An 18,587-nucleotide genomic window follows, 5' to 3' on the forward strand; every position below is an offset into this window, starting at 1 on the left:
ATAAGTCTTCAATAATAAAAAAGCGTTTTCTTGTGTTCAGGTTTTTTCCCCGTTTCCATCGAAAGTTGTATTAGTTTTACGAGCAAAGAATGTCTCTCTTAAGGTGATACCAAGACAAAACTTATAAGACTCAAAGTAGGAATATCAGTACAATTACAAATACAAAATAGATGCACATATAGTGAAATTTTATTAATTTTATAAGTTGGATTAAAAAATTTAATTATGCATTGTTAAGTTGTATCTAAAAATTAAAAATTTAATTGAAGAGTGTTAGGATTTCTGAAGATTAAGAACAATAGATGGTGATATTGGAGAAGACTGATCGTGAGCTTTGAAGAACTATAACCAACAACAAAGGATTAATGAGCTTTCTAGAAAAGCTTGAAATGAGTGACAATCCATTTTCGAATTGGACCGAGTTTTTTTTTTTTTTACATTTCTTTTCCTGCATAGATGCTTTTGGATTAAGGCTAGTTTTTAGCCTATTCTCTTTTGTTTTGTTAGGATTTTGTTTTGGGGTTTATTTAATATAGTTTAATCTAATTTTTTTTTCAAAAATAAAAAAATAAAAACAAACAAATAAAGAGAATAATTGACATTTTTTTAATTTAATTACTAATTTATAAAATGGTTATTCATATAAAAAGATCCTTAAAAAAAAAAAGTAGATCTATTCACGAGTAAAGTGTTCCACTTGACCTAACTTGTTTTGAGCTGATTAAGTCTATTCACAAGTAAAGTGTTCCACTTGACCTAACTTGTTTTGGGCTGGTTAAGGTAATATTTTTTTTATTTCAAGCCGGTTTGGTTTTATCCGAAATTAAATTAAATTATTTTAAAGAAAAAAATTAAACTTAATTATAAAATGTATAAACAATATGAAATTATTTATGAAAACAATAAAATGAGACATTTAGATGGATCCAATCAGATCCGAACCTTAAACCCGGCCCAGCAAGTAACCCCACTCTATCATCAAGTACCAAACGGTCGGGCATTTTAAACTTCACCACCTATTAAAAGAAAAATAGCCGTTGACTGTAACGGCTATTTTCGTACTTTTAATTTCGAAACTGCCACTCGAAACCCTCCCCTTTTCTACTTTCATTTTCCTTTTTCCTTCTTTCAAGAACAATCATAATCTTGAACAACTCAAAAAAAAAAAAAAAAATCTCCATTTTCGTTTCTTTCTTCCGTATCATCATCATCATCTTGAAGAACTAAAACACAGTAAAAAACAATGGCTCCAACGCCATCTTCTTCTTCGAAACTAAACCAAACCCAGATGAGAACACCTCAATCCAAACACCGTCTCAACTTCACTTCAACAAGAAACAACCCAGCAATTGAACAACACCCACCGGGGGAACACCCCGTGGAAGTGATCGGCAGGATAAGGAACTACCCCGGTGAGCAAAAAGACAAAAACCCCATCTCCTATCTCCATATAAATCCCGATAACAAGACTCTCCGTGTGAGGGCTGATATTGGGTATCGGGATTTTACCCTGGATGGGATTTCTTCCTCAGAAGAAGAGGATCTTGATACTTTTTATAAAAAGTTTGTTCAGTCGAGGATCAATGGGGTTAAAATGGGAGCTAAGTGTACGATTATGATGTACGGACCTACCGGTGCCGGGAAGAGTCATACGATGTTTGGGTGTTTGAAGCAGCCTGGGATAGTTTATAGGTCTTTGAAAGATATATTGGGAGATGTTGGGGAAGATGACAGTGGAGGAACTTTTGTTCAAGTTACTGTTTTGGAGATTTATAATGAGGAAATTTATGATCTTTTGTCTAGTAATGGTGGAGGTGGTTTTGGAATTGGATGGCCTAAAGGCAATGGATCTAAGGTAAGTTTTTTGTGTTTAAATTTGTTGTTCATTATTGGTCTTTTAGTTCACATTTTGCAGGGTTCATATAAGATTTAAGTTGATTATTCAATGAAACAGCTTCATTATCTGGTTCAATGAAAATGACATTGAGATGCTATAAGCTAAACTTAATTCATGTCATGAATGGTCTCAGCCTATCTGTGTCCTAATTTTTTTTTTAGAAATTTCCGTATTGCGTGTTCTTGTCCGGGCTTCCTAGCTTGTTAGTGTTATTAATGGTGTGAATTGTATACCACAGGTGAAACTGGAAGTAATGGGAAAGAAAGCAAAGAATGCTACTTTCCTCTCAGGAAGTGAAGCTGGAAAGATTTCAAAAGAGATTCAGAAAGTAGAGAAGAGAAGAATTGTTAAAAGTACACTCTGTAATGATAGAAGTTCTAGAAGTCACTGCATGGTATCAATTTTACTACTTTTTAAAAAGAATTATTTGGTGGTCTTGCAGATGATCCTTTTTTTAAAAACATTTGTTTAAAATCTTCACAGATAATTCTTGATGTTCCAACTGTTGGAGGAAGGCTTATGCTTGTGGACATGGCAGGTTCTGAAAATATTGATCAAGCTGGTCAAGTTGGATTTGAGGCAAAAATGCAGACTGCAAAGATAAACCAGGGAAACATAGCACTTAAAAGAGTTGTTGAATCCATTGCAAATGGAGATTCTCATGTGCCTTTCAGAGATAGTAAGTTGACAATGTTGCTCCAGGTAAATTACTAGTGTCCAAAACCCGTTTCCAGCACATTCCTGAGTCCAAGTAGCATAGGTTCATAATGTTTTTTTTTTTTTTGTTTGTTTCCCCAGGATTCATTTGAGGATGATCAGTCAAAGATTTTAATGATACTTTGTGCTAGTCCAGATCCTAAAGAGATGCATAAGACAATTTGCACCCTTGAATATGGAGCAAAAGCAAAGTGTATTGTAAGGGGGCCTCATACACCATTGAAGGACAAAAATGATGATTCTGCATCAGCTGTTAATTTAGGATCCAGGCTTGCAGCAATGGACCAGTTCATAAATAAACTACAGATGGAGAACAAGCAGAGAGAAAGAGAGAGAAATGAGGCACATAAAGCGCTTGTGAAGAAAGAGGAAGAAGTTGCAGCGCTTCGATCCCTTCTGGAAGTGAAGGGTTCGGGTTCTGGTGCGACTGAAGATGAAATCAACTCGAAGGTAAATGAACGAACCCAGATGTTAAAACTTGAGTTGGAGAAGAAACTGGATGAATGTAGGCGAATGGCTGAGGAGTTTGTTGAAATGGAAAGGAGAAGAATGGAGGAAAGAATCCTGCAACAGCAAGAAGAAGTCGAGATGCTAAGAAAGCGGTTGCAAGAGATTGAATTCGAGTTATGCAGTTCGAGGGATGGTAATGTTGAGGAGAATGGATCAACCAATGAGTTGGATGGAAGCAGTTTTGCTAAAAGGCTAGTTGGGATTTATGGTGATGAGGTTCCAGGGATGGTTATGTCGATGGAGCTGGACATGACTGATCCTGAACCATTTGTTCATGATGTGAAACAAATGGACAAAGCTGTGAATCAAGCCGATCCTTGGTCTGCAAAACATGATGGCTTTGCCCCACAGTTTGGTGCAAAACTAGGCCTAACCACTGTATATGAAGAAGAAGAGACAGAAGAGGAGAATGAAGTGGAGAAGGTGATAATAGAGGAAAAAAGGGTATGCTCGAACGAGAAAGATTTCAAATCGACACCTGAACGGTTGGATTCTGAAACAGACTCTTCGAGACTTCTAAGAATCCAAAACATCTTTACACTTTGTGGGAACCAAAGAGAGCTTTCTCAACAAATCAGAACTCCAACACCTGCAAAAGCAGCCATTACTGAAACCATTGATCCTCATTGGTCCTCGGTTATGGTAGCTTCAGATAATGATTCTGTTGTGAAAAGTTTGAACAAGGAAAACTCAGGTGCTTTAATGGCAGCATCCTTAAAGGAGAACCAAAACCCCTCTACTGACTGCACTGATGGTCAGATTGATGTTTATGTGAAATGGGAAGCATCTAAGGAAAATCCTGGAAAGTTTATCACAACATTGAAGGTTATAAAGGATGCAACACTCGCGGATCTCCGGAAGTTGATCGATATCTATCTCGGTGCAGATAATCAAGCATTCACTTTTCTAGTGCTTGGGGTAAGTCATTCTTAGAACTCAATTCATAATATACCGTCTCTGATCTTTAAAAGTACTCATACTTTGGCATGTGCAGGATCCGACTGGGGCGCCTGTGCCAAAAGAGAATGAAGCCATTGTTAAGGCAAGTAAACTGCCAATATGCAACAATGGGCATCTGGCTTGCTTAAGGCCAGCAAAGGGTCTGCAGATAACTAATCATCTCCCCTTGAGTCCACTACAATTGACTCCACTACCATTGACTCCTCTGGAAAACAAGCTTCCACTCACCACAAGCACTCGCTTGTCAAACCAAGGTGATGATTTATCACCTAAGCTATCACCTCATCTCAGTTCCACTCCCTTTATCACTGCTCGAAGACGGTAGGATCGATATTTGCCTGTTTTTTGTTCAGTTGAAATCTCAAGTGCAGCGTGAGTAACATAGACTCTTCCATTGTGTATAATATCAATGTGTAATATCATTAAGTGTGTCATCTTCTGGTTATGGATTTAAACTCAATTTCCAATGTCTTTTTCTTTTTAGCTTCCTTAAGTTTCTTATAACTTGAAACTGTCAAGAAGATTCATTCATTGGACTTAACTGAACTTGATCTCTCTTTTTATCCAATTATTTCCCATAGCTTCCTAAAATTTTCTAAGAATATGGGTGAGAAGATAAAATTAACTAGGGAGAAGAACTGAACATAATTTCAATAATATCATTCAAGGGTCAAGACATTTAACCAAAAATTACTAAAAACTAAGCATTCAAGAGTATGTGTTTAAAGTCATTAATTATTTCAAGTAAATACGAAGGTTTAAGCCGGAAGCAAGATACTGGAAGTTCGAACACGGGAGTAAATATAGGTAGGTAGTCTCTCCTCTACTCATTAAACTTATTCCATCATGCCTTCATATCATCCAAGCCAAACTTGGCCTGCATAAATAGAATATATCTGGTTAGTTGATTTGCAGAATGCGCAATCGTTATGATAGACTAAAATATACAATACATTTGACATGAAAAAGAACCGTGGTAGATGAAAACTGAAGAAAACTTTTCATTTTATTAAAATGACATTATGAACTTTGATTCATGGTCCATTATCTTGCATACTTCTATTTCAAAGAGGTGATAATGCTTTCGTATTTGATAAAATTTTAAATATATATCTTTCAAAACACTTAGAAATTTTTTTGGAACTTGTTCGAAGTAATAAACAATTTTTTCAAATAAGTGAAAGTTCAAAAAAAAAAAAAGAAAGCAAAAATCAAAAGTATCATTACCTTCAGTATTCTTCAAAGTATCGATACCCATGACTTGGTATTAATACCAATTTAAGCTTTGATGTTTTGAAAAATTGAACAAAAATCAAAAGTATCAATACCGTTTTAAAGTTCGACGTTTTAGAAAATCAAAGAAAAAATTGCCCTTGTATTGATACCCTCCCCAAAATATCGATCAATTTTATTGCAGGAGTCATTAATGCTCTGGTTTTTACACATCCAATGGCTATTCAATTTTTCAACAACCACAACAGTTGGAAATCAATTAGGAAAATCAATTAAGAACTATAAATACCAGTTTCCAAAGCTTCTACAATAACTAGAGATCAAAAGTTATCAAGAAAGATCAAAAAATTCTTTTACCAACCTTTTGTGCTTAAATTTTTCTTGTATACACTGTGAGCATTCATTGAATTTTCCAAGTCAAGTGTTTTTCATTGGGTGTGATTAACTTACAAACATTCTAATATTGTAAGGATTTTTCACTGTTTGCTTATTTGTTTACTCTTTTGAGATAGAAATCTTAGTGGAATTATAAGGTTAAAACCTTAATCAAATTAGTGAATTTGGGAAAATCCTTAAAGGTGGAAAGCTAAATAAGTGGAGTAGACAATTGGGGCTGAACCACTCTAAATCATTTGTGTTCATTGTTTTATTTTCTTGTCGTAGGTTCCACAATTTTTTTAAAAGCCAATTCACTCCCTCTTGGTTATTACGGTTGATTGATTGAGCTTACAATCTTACCAGATATTTGTGATTCTCCTCAAGAAATGGGGGGAAAGTCGAACAAAATTTCTCCATGTCAGCATTAACATCTCCGGTCCCAGATATCACTTCCATGAACTTCTTCCTATCTGGAGCCAACTTCAATGCAACCTGTATTCTAACACTTCAATAAGTGATGTAGGACAAGTAAATCAATATTCAGATATCCAGAAAGTCCCAGTAATTCATTCATCAAAAGCTAATGAGAACATTAAGTATTGATTATAATCGAATGTCTGCATATCATAGGTTATTATCAGGAAAGAGACAAAGCGATCAAAAGAAACTTAATCAAATGGGAACAAAACTATTTACCGTGAAAGCGGAACTAGCAATCCAGCCATGGAACTTTTTCAGGGTTTTGCCATAGGAGTCGGTACAAGATTCAGTCATAGTCCAATCTGGATGTGCAAGTAAGTTGCGGAACAATTCTACGAGGAAATCCATTGCTCTGAAAATCATCAAAATAGTAAAATTACAAATTGCCAAATACAAGGAAATGAAACATATCGAAGATTGATTTCTGCTATTGTTTATTGGCGAGATTACGTACCGTGTCAACCAGAGAAGACCATTGGTACAACTAGATGAATCTGTTGCTGTTTTACAATCAACCTCTTCTTTCACCATACTGTACAAGTGATTGTATTTAGCGGGATCAGTTTCATATTTCTTTTCCAACCTCTGGAAACAGAATCAACAAAAGACAATAATTTTAGAAAATAAAATTTATTTCGTTAAACAGATTTGCATGGCGTTAAAATGCCTTCAAACGTAAGTATATAAAAGGAAAAGTAGCTCACGATGACCATCTCGAAATTCCATACAATGTTGTTGCATGAAATTAACAAAAGACATGCTAGGACAAGGAAAAATAAGCAAATATCATCAATAGCATACTCGAGAATAAACATCTTACCGATATGTTACCACCAACATCACTCTTCACAAGGCTCATAGCAGATCCGAACTTATCTGTAAAAGCAACAGCAACAGCAAGAGCTTTTAATCTTTTGCTCTAAATCAAGTATCAACATTGTATCCATAAAGAAAGAAAGCCAGTAATAGCCTGCATATTATAGGCCTTCAACATCCCAAGATGTCAGCCTTTCACTATCTATCACAAACATTGACACACTGCTCGGATCCAGTTTGAAATGCAAGCTTAGACAATCCTACCAAAACATTGACAGCTAAACCATCAAGCATTTGTCTATTACCAAATGATTTATAATCAAAGAGTATTTCGATATCAAATCATGCATACAACCCTAATGATTTCAATCTTATTATCCTTTGCAAATCTCAAAAACTTGCAGCGATAAAGTCAACTGGTATACAAACAAACTTGAAGAAAGATTTCCATGAAGATTCAACTCAAATTAGATGTTAAAAGTTAACTAATCTAACAAGCTTAACATAAGTAAATTAACCCATAATCAGAAATCCATAAAGATAACCGAAGGTATAATAAAAAAAAACAAACCGAGGACTGGCAAAATCAACTTGCAGACATCCAAAAAAGGCTTGTTAAGCATTTCCCCTTCTGGAGATTTGATATGCTTCATTCCTTCCAATGATGGAGTAAAAACTGATCCTTCCATTGCTCAAAAAAGATTTCAACTTTTTTTTTCTCTCTTAACTGCAAAAATCAAAATTAAAATCACCAGGATTCAATTTCACTACATTAATATTATCCAACAAAGAAAAAGCCAGCCACTTTTATATATCTCCAAATCACTAGAGTTTTAACCTTTTTACTCAAAACCCAAAACCCCAATTCAAAAATCATACAAAAAAAACATAATTGATCATATCAAAAAGTGTCAATTTTTATCAGATCTATCAAAAACAATATATATAAAAAAAGACAGAGAGATCAATACATGGAGCTCTACTGCACTTAAAACTCAGGAAAATGGAGAATTGTGAGGAATTAAACAATAAATAAACGATTGAAAATGTGGGTATATGAATCTAATTCAATACAGATAAAAGAATAAAAACGGAACCTGGCGATTTTTTTTCTTTGAGAATTGGATTCGGTTGAAATATTGAAGACGAGAGAGAAACTGAATTGAAGTGACACTGAAGCTGAAACAGCTGTTTGTTGGTCGGTTGCACGTCTTCACGTTCCAGAGTGTACACGCGTCTTTATCTTATTGGAAGTTTTCACTTAGGTCACCAAAGCTAAGATCCGGATGGTCCATGAACAAGTATTTGGGTCGGGCACCCGAATATGAAATATCCTTGAGTGGACTTTCCTGTAATGTTCAAATAATCGAATCAGTGATGGATTATGATTCTTAATATAATCGATTTGATTAGTTTTACTATTAGCACAATAATAATTAAATATATAATAAAAAATATAAGAATTAAAATAATATTAAAAAATAGTTCAATTAATTCAATCGTCAATTTTTTGTTTCAATTTTCAATTACTTATTAATTTTGAACAATTTACTCAAAAATCAATTTAATTCCTAAATCCATAATAATATATCGAACCAATCTAATTTAATTCAAATAACATTCCTACTTAATTTAATTACTCAACTCATTTTACAAGCAATGTTATTTATTTTGAGCTAGTTTAGTCTAACTCAAATTCTAGCTGAAAGTATTAATATAGAATTATTGTTTTTTTTTATATTTTTAAACTGTAAAACAAATCATTTAAGTAGTAGAGTTAAACTCTAGCTCAAACTTGAGAAAAAAATTCAAAGCGGGCCTTCGGCCCATGAGGAAAGACATTCATTGGCCCAATAAGAACAGAGAAAAATAAGGCCCAAATTCAAGCAAATAGCCTATGCAAAAGAGATCCGACATTTGATTAGCCCAAATCTCATCATCATCACCCAAAAATGAAAAACCCTAGATCCAACGGTTATAAACACCCTATAAAACCCACCATTAACTAAAATCCGTAGTTCGCAGTTCGCACCTCCTTTTTTATTTCCTTTTCGCCTCTCTAGTTTCCTACACTCTCACGTACTCACAGCAAAAAATGGTGAGTTTTTTTAAAAAAAAAACTTAAATGGAGGATATCGTTCATGATTTTTATTCGTGTATATATGGAATTTTTAATTTTTTTAATTTTCTTATTATTTTTTAGCCGTTCAAGAGGTATGTTGAGATCGGGAGGGTGGCTCTCGTTAACTACGGCAAAGACTACGGCAAGTTGGTTGTCATCGTTGATGTTGTTGACCAGAACAGAGTATGTCTCTTTTTTTAATATTTAATATAACACCATTTTAATTTCTTTTTTTATCGTTTTAGGCGTATGGTGGATTTATAATTACGAAATGTATGATGGGTTTAGTGTGAAGTTGTATGATTTAAGGGGAAAAAGGATAAATTTCAATGTAGCATGGTTTTGAAGTTTTTTTATTTTAGGGTTTTTAATTGGTTTAAATTTGGTGCATGGATGAATTTTGTTAATTTATAGTGGAATTTAGTTGTTTTGATTCTAAAGAGTGTGATTAAAACTGGGTTTTCTGTATATTTCTTGTTTGAGTGGAATCTAGTTTGAAACATGTTATTGAAATGAATCTGCATGATGTTAAGTCATGGTATTGTACTGATGAAACTTATTAGAAATACTATTCTAACCTTATGTTGCTCGGACTCAAGAGTGAATGCCGGATATCTGTATGTGTTCAACATTATGTAAGCTTATTGTGAGTGTGAGGACTGCATATTCACATCTACTTTAATGGGTCGGATATGGGTCGTAGAAGGGTATTTCAGGAGAAAAAAAGAGTCGGGGGAACATTCATCTAATCTTAAATGGATTAGGTGAGCATGTTTGTTAATGTGCAACTTGCTAATTGTGGTTCATTCTAGTTTTAGTGACCATACATAAGGATAGAATCATGAGTCTAGTTAAAGTAAGATAGGTAAATTGCATAAAAAACGAAAGTGAATTTTTTATTATATATTGGTATGCCAGGCTCTTGTTGACGCCCCAGATATGGTCAGAGGCCAAATGAACTTCAAGAGGCTTACTTTGACAGATATCACAATTGACATTCCCCGAGTTCCAAAGAAGAAAACATTGATTGAAGCCATGGAGAAGGCTGGTAAGGATGTTAATTTTTACTCACATTTGTCATACTGTCATTTCTCAAAATAATGTTCTCTTTCTAATCAGTTTTATGCGATTGTCTTAGATGTTAAGAACAAGTGGGAGAATAGCTCATGGGGTAGAAAGCTGATTGTCCAGAAGAGAAGGGCAGCTCTCACTGACTTCGATAGGTTCAAGCTTATGTTAGCTAAGATCAAGGTTGGTTTGTTGCACCACTAATACATTTACCTGTTTTCTTGTAATTTATTTTATCAACATCTAAATATGCTTTTCCGGAACTTTGACCTGAGCAGAAGGCTGGAGTCGTCAGGCAAGAGCTTGCAAAGCTTAAAAAGGAGAATGCATCTTGAAGTAATTCTGAATTATGGGATTTTTTGCTAGTTTTTTCATCAATGTTCCGCGAGTTCTTTTTGGGATTGATTTTCGTTTTTCTATTAAACAGAGGATTAAGATCTTTTGAGGACACCTTATTTGCTGTATGACAGATTTTGTAGTGAGTTTATTGCTATATATTGCTTGCTTAATTTGGTTGCATGTTGCAGTATTCTTTTCCTTGCAAACTTCTGTTGTTTATGTCTTGGCTGTTCATTTGATGGCAGTAAAATCTTTAAGAATTTGGGCAAGATATTGCCTGATATATTAATTAAATAATATAGTATTTTTTTAAAAATTTTAATTTATAAAATAAGAACAGATGATGAATTGAACTATAAACACTGTAGATTTCGCAAGTGAATTTTAACATATAAGAGACTGTATCAATTGTTCTACACCAATTATACATAAAAGGCAACTTTTTTATTATAAAAGTAGGTACAAAAGTAACGGGACGATGTACAACTTAATTGCTGTTAAAATGGAATTAATTTGGCGAACTGCCATTCTTGTGGCAATTGGGTGGGTTTGGACAGCTTCGGGTTTTGATAGTTTCATGTTTGGTTTGGTTGTGACTTGTGAGGTAATGGGATAAAATCAAAGGCATTCTCTCATTTACAGTAAAACAATGGCAGAAATCCATGGCTACGACAGACGGTACATAAAATCATGCTGGGATGTCACTTGCTAAGAACCAGTTCGGTTTAACATTGTGTCTACTTAAGGAACTTCCGTTGGAAATCGATATAAACGAGACAATTGAGACACTTCCGGTTCACCTGTCATCATCAAGCTGTCAACTTCTTCTCACTGGTCTTGCTTTTGAATGGTGACAATAGGGAAAATGAGCGAGCAGCTGCATGATTATATAAAGTCCTTCATGTTAGATTATCAAACTTTAATGATGTAAAACTCTGTTACTCGGACTCGAGGATGATGATCCAATATTGGTATTTGTCCACCATGGATATGTTCAAATATGTATCAGAGACATACTTAAAAAGTCTGCGAAACTTAGGAAAAGGAACCAAAGAACGAGTATGGTTCAATGTGAAACAACTACTTACACTTTTTCGGTGTATGGCTAGCTGTCGGGTTTTCATTCTGAGAGATTAGGTTCTTCAACGTATGAACTGACAACAACAAGAAAATTAGATGGTTTTGGATCAAATATGGTTGGAAAACTACCAAAGCTACAAAAGAACAACAACTATCATATGACAAGTGCACAAGAGATGAACTATAAGGCAATTACCTTCACTAGTAGAGGTGCGGTTTGTGACAAACTCATCAGCTGGAGAATCATTAACACTAACACTATCTGATTCAATGCGATGTTCACTTGTAGCTGAGCTATGATTCTTTCTTCCGAACTTTAACAGCCGCCGAAACCCTTTGGGTGACTCCTTTACTTGATGCTTATCCGGCACTTCAGGAATCTTTTCTAGTTTCAAGTTCTTTGAATCAACTACACGAGCTCTAACACTCTCGGACTCTTTCGCTGCAGCTTGCAATCTAGTTGGAGGTGCTATTGCATGATCTGAAACTTCACTGCATGAATCTTCTGAAGAAGAGACCCGAGCTAAAGGGGCTTGATAAGGTTTTTCGGTAACACTAGAACTTGTTAACTTCGATGGTTCCTTTTCGGTGTTACTCACATTAACCTTTTGCACCTGAAAAATTGTACATTTCCGGTTAAGATGACTAAGAGAACTGCTATAGGCTAATCAACCCTTTACAGTCAAGTTCAGCAAACCATACCTCATAAGCTCGTGATCTTTGTTGTGTCCGGTGTTCATGATCAAGTGACCCGGCATTCAGTGAAGAAACTGGTGCACGAGTGGAGGGAAAATCTGCCACCTCCTTGGTTTTCCTCCCTATGTCATTTCCCTTCTGTCTTGCTGCAGTACCTTCTGATGAGTTCACTGTGGGAACAGAGGGCTTCTCTTGTTCAAGCATCACAATGGTTTTTTCAATTACCGTACTGTCATCCCCATCAATGTTGAACGAAACTTTGTCCAGGTTCTTACACAGTTCAGTAACATTGGTGGTAGAAGATACACTTCTATTCACCTTCTGAGTCCCCTTTCCTCCGGAATTGCTGTGGGTTATATTGGGGGCTTTAGTTGTTTTAATTTTAAGCTCTGGAAGGGATACGATCTTACTCTTATCATGGTTCACAATTGCTGATATTTTTCTGCTTTCAGGCCCTCGAAATGCTTTTCTTTTGGGTGATGGTTCTGAGTTCCGTGACTTCACCGAAGAAACACGTGCGCTGCTACTTACTTTCGGCTCTGATAATCTCCTAATCCTTGCCATGGATACCTTTGCATCAGGTGTTACACTGCCGATGTCTTTCTTCTGTACAGGCAATGATGGAACCGACTTGCTTAATCTATTTCCACCGGAGTTCGTTCCATTGTTCAATTTGCTCGGTTTGGGGGTTTTAAGAGAAGCAGGCGATACCACAGGAGTAATCCGGATAGATCTTTGTAGTGGCGACGACAATCCAGGCTCAGCATCCGTGAACTTCGATCCCTTATGAGAGCTGGGGGAAATTTTCAACGGCAACTGCTTCTTGTTTTGCATGGCCATAGACGGCTGAGCTGCATTGGAACTACTTCTAGCTGCAATTCTCTTTTGTCTTTCCATCTTCAATGCTTCGAGTCGTTTAATCTCCGCCTCTTCCTGAAAAAGAAAGTACTAGAAAATGAATAAATAATTTATTTGATAAACCGTCCAAGCTAGCTGTAAAGATTGTTGAGATTAGCATACTTTTTCCTTCTTCATTTTCTGAAGATCAGCTTTATATGTTCTTAGGCTCTCAGCTCGGGCTTTCGCTTCGTCTAAAGGACTTGTTTTCGAAGGCTTTCCCTTCCTTATCGGTCCTACAGTCTTCTTTTTATAGGAAGGATTTGCAACAAGTTTCGATTTCCGGATTTCCGAAGTCGACTCTTTCATGCCCTCTTTCTTTTTCTTATCTAGGGAAGTAGCATATTCAGCATCAACCTGGATTTTATAATCTAAGGCAGGATCATAACCAATCGACCCAATTTCCATTCCCCGCTCAGGCATCAAAGTCAAATCATCTGTTTTGCAGTTGACTTGGCTTCTGACCCTGTTAGATGCAGTTCCTGATTTCCGAAGTGACAACGAGAATTCGGAATCCATACTAATGGCATTGCGATCATCAGTTCCAACTCGAGGGACTGAAGTTGACCTGAAAGGAACTATGTAGGAATCATCATTAATATTGTTCGATGACCGTTCAAACCAGTTAGCAGCCAATCGATCTGACGGGGAATTCGTATTTTGTTGTCGATTTACTATAAACTCGTCATTCATGGAACTCCTATTCACCCTCCTACCCTCTATTTCCGTATAATGTGAACCATCAACGGAATTCCTATCATCAGCTGAGCGACCACCTTTTATCGAAGTTAAAGACTGATCTGATGACGCTTTAAGCATGCGACCGCTACTTGCACTAGTTTTATGCATGTCGGTCATGTTCCTTTCTTCGTATTGACCCATTTCTTGTCCACCGAAAACTACAGGGTCTTCACTCACTCTATTCGGTATTCTCTTTCCTTGAACCTCCTTTTCTGCCGAAAAAATGCGTTGGTTCGCTCTACGTTCTTCCTCTTCAGCACCTTTCAGCAAATAATTTTGAAATGCTTGCCAGTGTCCACTGTCTGTCTCCTTCCCGGAAACCATTTCTTCCGTATCAACAGGCTTCGCTTGAATTCTTTTCCCCTTTGAGGATCTTAGAGAGTTCTTCTGCACTGAATTTCCATCTTCCTCGTCCATTTCAGGGCCGGAATGTGAGTCACTATCTGACGAGTTTTGCTTCTTTGAAGTGATATAATTGATGTTCCGAATGACCACCATTCCAGATTGTCTTTTACCCGAACTGCTACGCTTTTTTCTTGATTTTGGACTAACTGAAGTTTCATTCTCCGACTCCACATCATCTTGAGGTTTTGTTCTCTCCAGCTTCCAAGCTTCTGATCCATTCTGGCTATCCATAGAATGCCGTCTCTGTATTCTTTGACCAACATTGTGGCTCGGATCCTCCATTGATGGATAAGGTTGTTGAAAGAACGGACTACTTCCGGGATAGTGTGGATAGTAGGACATGCCTTGCATAGCATATCCTTGAAAGGTTGGAATACCACCTGGTCGAGAATGGATAGGCAAGGGAGGAAACAGGGGATGCGGAAATTGGGCCTGTGAATATTCTTGCCGGCCCGGGGTCTGTTGATCCATGGGAGGCTTCTCATCTGGCAATGTCGGAATTTTACTTATTTCAGTTCATAATACGAAAATTTGTAAGTCCCACAGCATATAGAGTGGGCAGAAAATCAGACGAGAATAACTTACCTCTCATTAAATAATCCATCCAAAATACATAAAAAATGCCCGAAAACAAACAGTAGTGTTTTCCCTTAAAATTAAACAAGACCGTGTTTCCAACATTGAAAATTAGGACTATCGCACGCACCAGAAGCAAGGCCAGATAGACGAAAGATTAATGCACATAATCACACATGCACAGAACATGTTGATACATGTATCCACAAATCATTGTACGGAGAAATCTTTCTTTTCAAATTATATGAAAAGAGCAATAATACTAAAGTAACCTTCCCGTTACTCAGAGAATAGCAGAACTTGTGTCATGTAAAAGAAAAGGTGAACTAACATTTTATCTAGAAGAAAATTCTAAAAAAACATACTTGATTCAATACCGGCTTTTCTGTTGTTTTCTGAAATCACGGGCCATGCTTGCTTGAGCTCTTTCATAGCAGAGAAATCAGCTCGACTAGACATTGCTTCAATTTCAAGCCACTGACCGGTTTCATGCTTTCTTTTCCATAATTCAGTAAACTCTACACAAGCATCCCTGCAACGAAAAAAAATGAAGTGATGGAGAAATCATTCACCAGTTTGTCAATTATTCTTCCATGAGTAATTTTGACCTCTGAAAAAGTATTCAATCATGTTCGAGTATGTGATCATGCATAATATATATATGCTTTGAATACGACTAAGTGCCCTGGTTGAAAAGCTCCCATACCTCAAACGAGAGGCTCCGAAACGTTCAGAAAATGACATCAAAGGTGCCATGTCATCAATGCTAAAACCAGCAGCTGCAGCACGTGCAAAAGCCATACCTTGCTCTTTCTGCAGTGCTTTCTTCCTCGTCTCGAGGACTTTCAAAAGTTGAACTCTAGTAAAATATCGGGAAAAAATAACGTGTTAGATTATTCCAACAAATTAAATTATGTTATTCAACACTATGTTCAGCTGAAAATTAACATGATGCCACACACGACTTGTCTTATTTTTTTTGCCTTCTGGCTTTTCTTTTTCTAGAAAAAGAAAAAAAAAATCTTTTACTCGGAATATTATGAAATGTCCGCATTTAGCTAATTAACTATAAATTTTTATCGCCTATTATGAATATTAAGAAAAATCAACAAAATGTTATGCAAAACATTGAAGTCCCCTAGAAACCATAATGTTTTATTCCTTCCTCGAAATTCTCATGACCTACTTGGCCTTGACTCTAACCTTCAAGAATACTTGGATTAATTCATACACTATTCAGTCAATCTTTCATAGAGGTAGCTAAAAATTGCCGAGTGAGCCAAGTTCAAGTATGTAAACCTTGTATAGTTGGAAGGTAAAGCAGACTGACGATAATATAGATAATATGCAAACTATGTGAAATTCGAAGTGACCACCAAAAACTATAGATAATATGCAAGCAATAGTAAAACATACTTCGGATTTTCTTCCTGTACAGCAGACCCATTCGCTAAGGGTGGCCGTGCTCCAGCCTGCCAAAACGAGAAAAAGAGTTAAACAAGTTCTCATAAATCAAAACAAATGCTAAGAATCATTTAGCGGATCCTCACCGCGTAAAGAATGATGGCTTTCTCCTCATTGGAATCCAGTGTAGCCCTTTTGCCTGTTCAAAGACATCAGGTGTTAATACCAGAACAAAAAATAAATAAACAACTCTACATTCGTAATTACATGTAAAATGGCACTAATCCGGATGGAGTTAGAAGCGAACATCATAGGCAATAAGTTACTAGCAGTACCTTCTATGCTTTCTGAAGATTTTAAGTGATGCTCTTCAGCCTATCATAAGAACAAAAAAAATAGAGTTAATCTCTAGAGTATACATGTAATAGAACTCACAAACATTTCACTTACAGCAGCACTCAATCCTATATTGTTGTTGCTTTGAATTGCAATCGCCTCTTCAATCTGCAAAATTTCTAATTCAACAGTGTACACGCGTTCCAAGATCTCCGGAGTACTCACAAATCGAACAAACCTTCAAAAACGAAAAACAAATAGTATCTCGTGCCAACTTCAAAGGGAAACAAAAGATTCATCCTAGAGCCATTTTTCGACAACAAACTCGACATACATGACGGACTCAACCATCAAAACAATAGCTCGATGGCCAACCTTTGCATACCTTTCCATGGTTCCTTTTGTGAACCAAGTGGCATCGATACCAGGTTCCGGTTGAAGGATAATCGAATAACCCCCTTTGGAAATCTGATCTTGTGCAATCTTCAAATGGGTAAGGAATGGATTAAGCAAACCTGAAGCCATTTTCTCTGACTTCCCATTTGCAGATATCACCAATTCAAACCTGATGAAAGCAATGCAGAATCTAATAAAATTCATATCTACAAATATTATACACAAACAATACCAAATTCGGTACGAGAGTAATGATTCCGTCACAAGTGATATCAGAGTCTACTCGTAACTATTAACTACCCATTAACCAATGCCCCACTAGTGCCGCAATGGCTGTGGTGCTTAGAGTGGACCAACCCTGACTCTACACCGGACATCATATGAAACCGGACTGCGTGCATTAATCTCACATTGAATATGAATCAAATAACAAAGATCCATGAGTGCATTGCACACCAGAAAGAGAGTAATGATTCCGTGACAAGTCTTCTAAACATATATCAATGCTCACATACCAAGTAAATAAACAAACTCTAATGCTACTTCGAAACTTAGAGACGATACTATAGAATTACAAATCCTAAAACGTTGTAGAAGCAAGCTTAATACATATATCAAGCTAAGTATTAGCTAAAAATCAAAGAAAACAAATATTACCTGGTTCGAGTTGGTGTGAGTTGGAACACAGCTGAGTCAAGCTGAGTTGAAGACTTCATTGTTAACCTCTTTCAAAGAAAAAAAAGGCAAATCTTCAACAGTGAAATGACATCGTTATGAAATAAAAAAACTAAAAAAAGCAACAACTTTCATGAAATTTCACAGGAAAAAAAAAAAGATTATGACATTTGGGTTCTAAAGATAGCTCAATTCAGTGAACCGCAAAGAAAAAAAAAAGGGGGGGGTTTGCAGAGAATCAGAAAGGCATAAAGAAATAGGAAAGTTCTCATAAAAGAATATATAAAGGCTTTTAGTGAGAGAGTGAAAAAAAAAGGGCATCTTTTTAGAGAGAGAAAAATGGAGGATCCAAAGACTGCTACTTTCGCTGAGTGGGAAACGGAGAGGAAAGAAATTACAAAACATTTTCCTGTTTGATTTACACTTTGGTCGGAAAATTGTTCTGTTGGGAGGAGGTAAAAATGGAAAAAAGGAAAAAGAAAGAGGGTATAATTGGGATTTTGAAGTAAAGTTGACGGCAAGCATAGGGAATGCTGAAACGTAAAGGAGTTAGTTGAGGAAATTATTTATTTCATGAATTTACCGAACTACCCTTTTTGTTTTTTTGTCAACGGTAAACACTGATTTTTATAATATATAAAACATAGACTTCCATAATTCATATTTTGAATTATTTCTTAAATTTTAAAATATATTAATTGAGTACTTGAAGTATCAGTACCTATCATATCAATTAAATTTTTCATCGACCTAATATCAGATTAAACATTAAATGTTAACTCATTTTTATAACATCGAATAATCTAACTGCTAAATTAACAGAAAAATCTAATTGATAAGATATTAATATTTTAAAATTCA

General features: G+C 35.9%; 4 protein-coding genes across 5 annotated transcripts; 2 read left to right on the forward strand and 2 right to left on the reverse strand.

Annotated features, from left to right (window-relative positions):
• The first annotated feature begins 1,028 nt into the window (after positions 1–1,028).
• Positions 1,029–4,630, forward strand: LOC108476082 (kinesin-like protein KIN-10A). The gene is made up of 5 exons (XM_017778156.2): positions 1,029–1,855; positions 2,136–2,291; positions 2,381–2,599; positions 2,696–4,042; positions 4,119–4,630. Exons 1-5 carry the CDS (start codon positions 1,244–1,246, stop codon positions 4,407–4,409), a joined length of 2,625 nt encoding a protein of 874 aa, XP_017633645.1. The 5' UTR covers positions 1,029–1,243; the 3' UTR covers positions 4,410–4,630.
• Positions 4,631–4,705: 75 nt separating this feature from the next.
• Positions 4,706–8,238, reverse strand: LOC108476083 (glycolipid transfer protein 1-like). Of its 2 annotated transcripts, none has more exons than XM_017778157.2 (7): positions 8,089–8,238; positions 7,563–7,718; positions 6,996–7,051; positions 6,630–6,760; positions 6,392–6,527; positions 6,056–6,187; positions 4,706–4,961 (listed from the first exon to the last, which is right to left on the reverse strand). In XM_017778157.2, the coding sequence occupies exons 2-7, from the start codon at positions 7,678–7,680 to the stop codon at positions 4,929–4,931; spliced, it is 606 nt and encodes a 201-aa protein (XP_017633646.1). In that variant the 5' UTR covers positions 7,681–7,718; positions 8,089–8,238; the 3' UTR covers positions 4,706–4,928. The 2 variants fall into 2 exon arrangements, with proteins under 2 accessions (XP_017633646.1, XP_017633647.1); XM_017778158.2 differs by having other exon boundaries at positions 7,963–8,099.
• A 700-nt stretch (positions 8,239–8,938) lies between these two features.
• On the forward strand, positions 8,939–10,700 carry LOC108476062 (60S ribosomal protein L14-1-like). Its single transcript, XM_017778129.2, has 5 exons — positions 8,939–9,089; positions 9,195–9,296; positions 10,032–10,161; positions 10,252–10,364; positions 10,460–10,700. Exons 1-5 carry the CDS (start codon positions 9,087–9,089, stop codon positions 10,514–10,516), a joined length of 405 nt encoding a protein of 134 aa, XP_017633618.1. The 5' UTR covers positions 8,939–9,086; the 3' UTR covers positions 10,517–10,700.
• Positions 10,701–10,942: 242 nt separating this feature from the next.
• On the reverse strand, positions 10,943–18,131 carry LOC108476061 (COP1-interacting protein 7-like). The gene is made up of 13 exons (XM_017778128.2): positions 17,709–18,131; positions 17,041–17,220; positions 16,770–16,893; positions 16,655–16,694; positions 16,466–16,518; positions 16,332–16,387; positions 15,622–15,774; positions 15,281–15,447; positions 13,317–14,824; positions 12,303–13,229; positions 11,797–12,214; positions 11,609–11,674; positions 10,943–11,397 (listed from the first exon to the last, which is right to left on the reverse strand). The coding sequence occupies exons 1-13, from the start codon at positions 17,765–17,767 to the stop codon at positions 11,330–11,332; spliced, it is 3,819 nt and encodes a 1,272-aa protein (XP_017633617.1). The 5' UTR covers positions 17,768–18,131; the 3' UTR covers positions 10,943–11,329.
• Positions 18,132–18,587: the final 456 nt, after the last annotated feature.

Source organism: Gossypium arboreum, chromosome 3 (assembly GCF_025698485.1).
Source record: "Gossypium arboreum isolate Shixiya-1 chromosome 3, ASM2569848v2, whole genome shotgun sequence".
NCBI classification, from domain to species: domain Eukaryota; kingdom Viridiplantae; phylum Streptophyta; class Magnoliopsida; order Malvales; family Malvaceae; genus Gossypium; species Gossypium arboreum.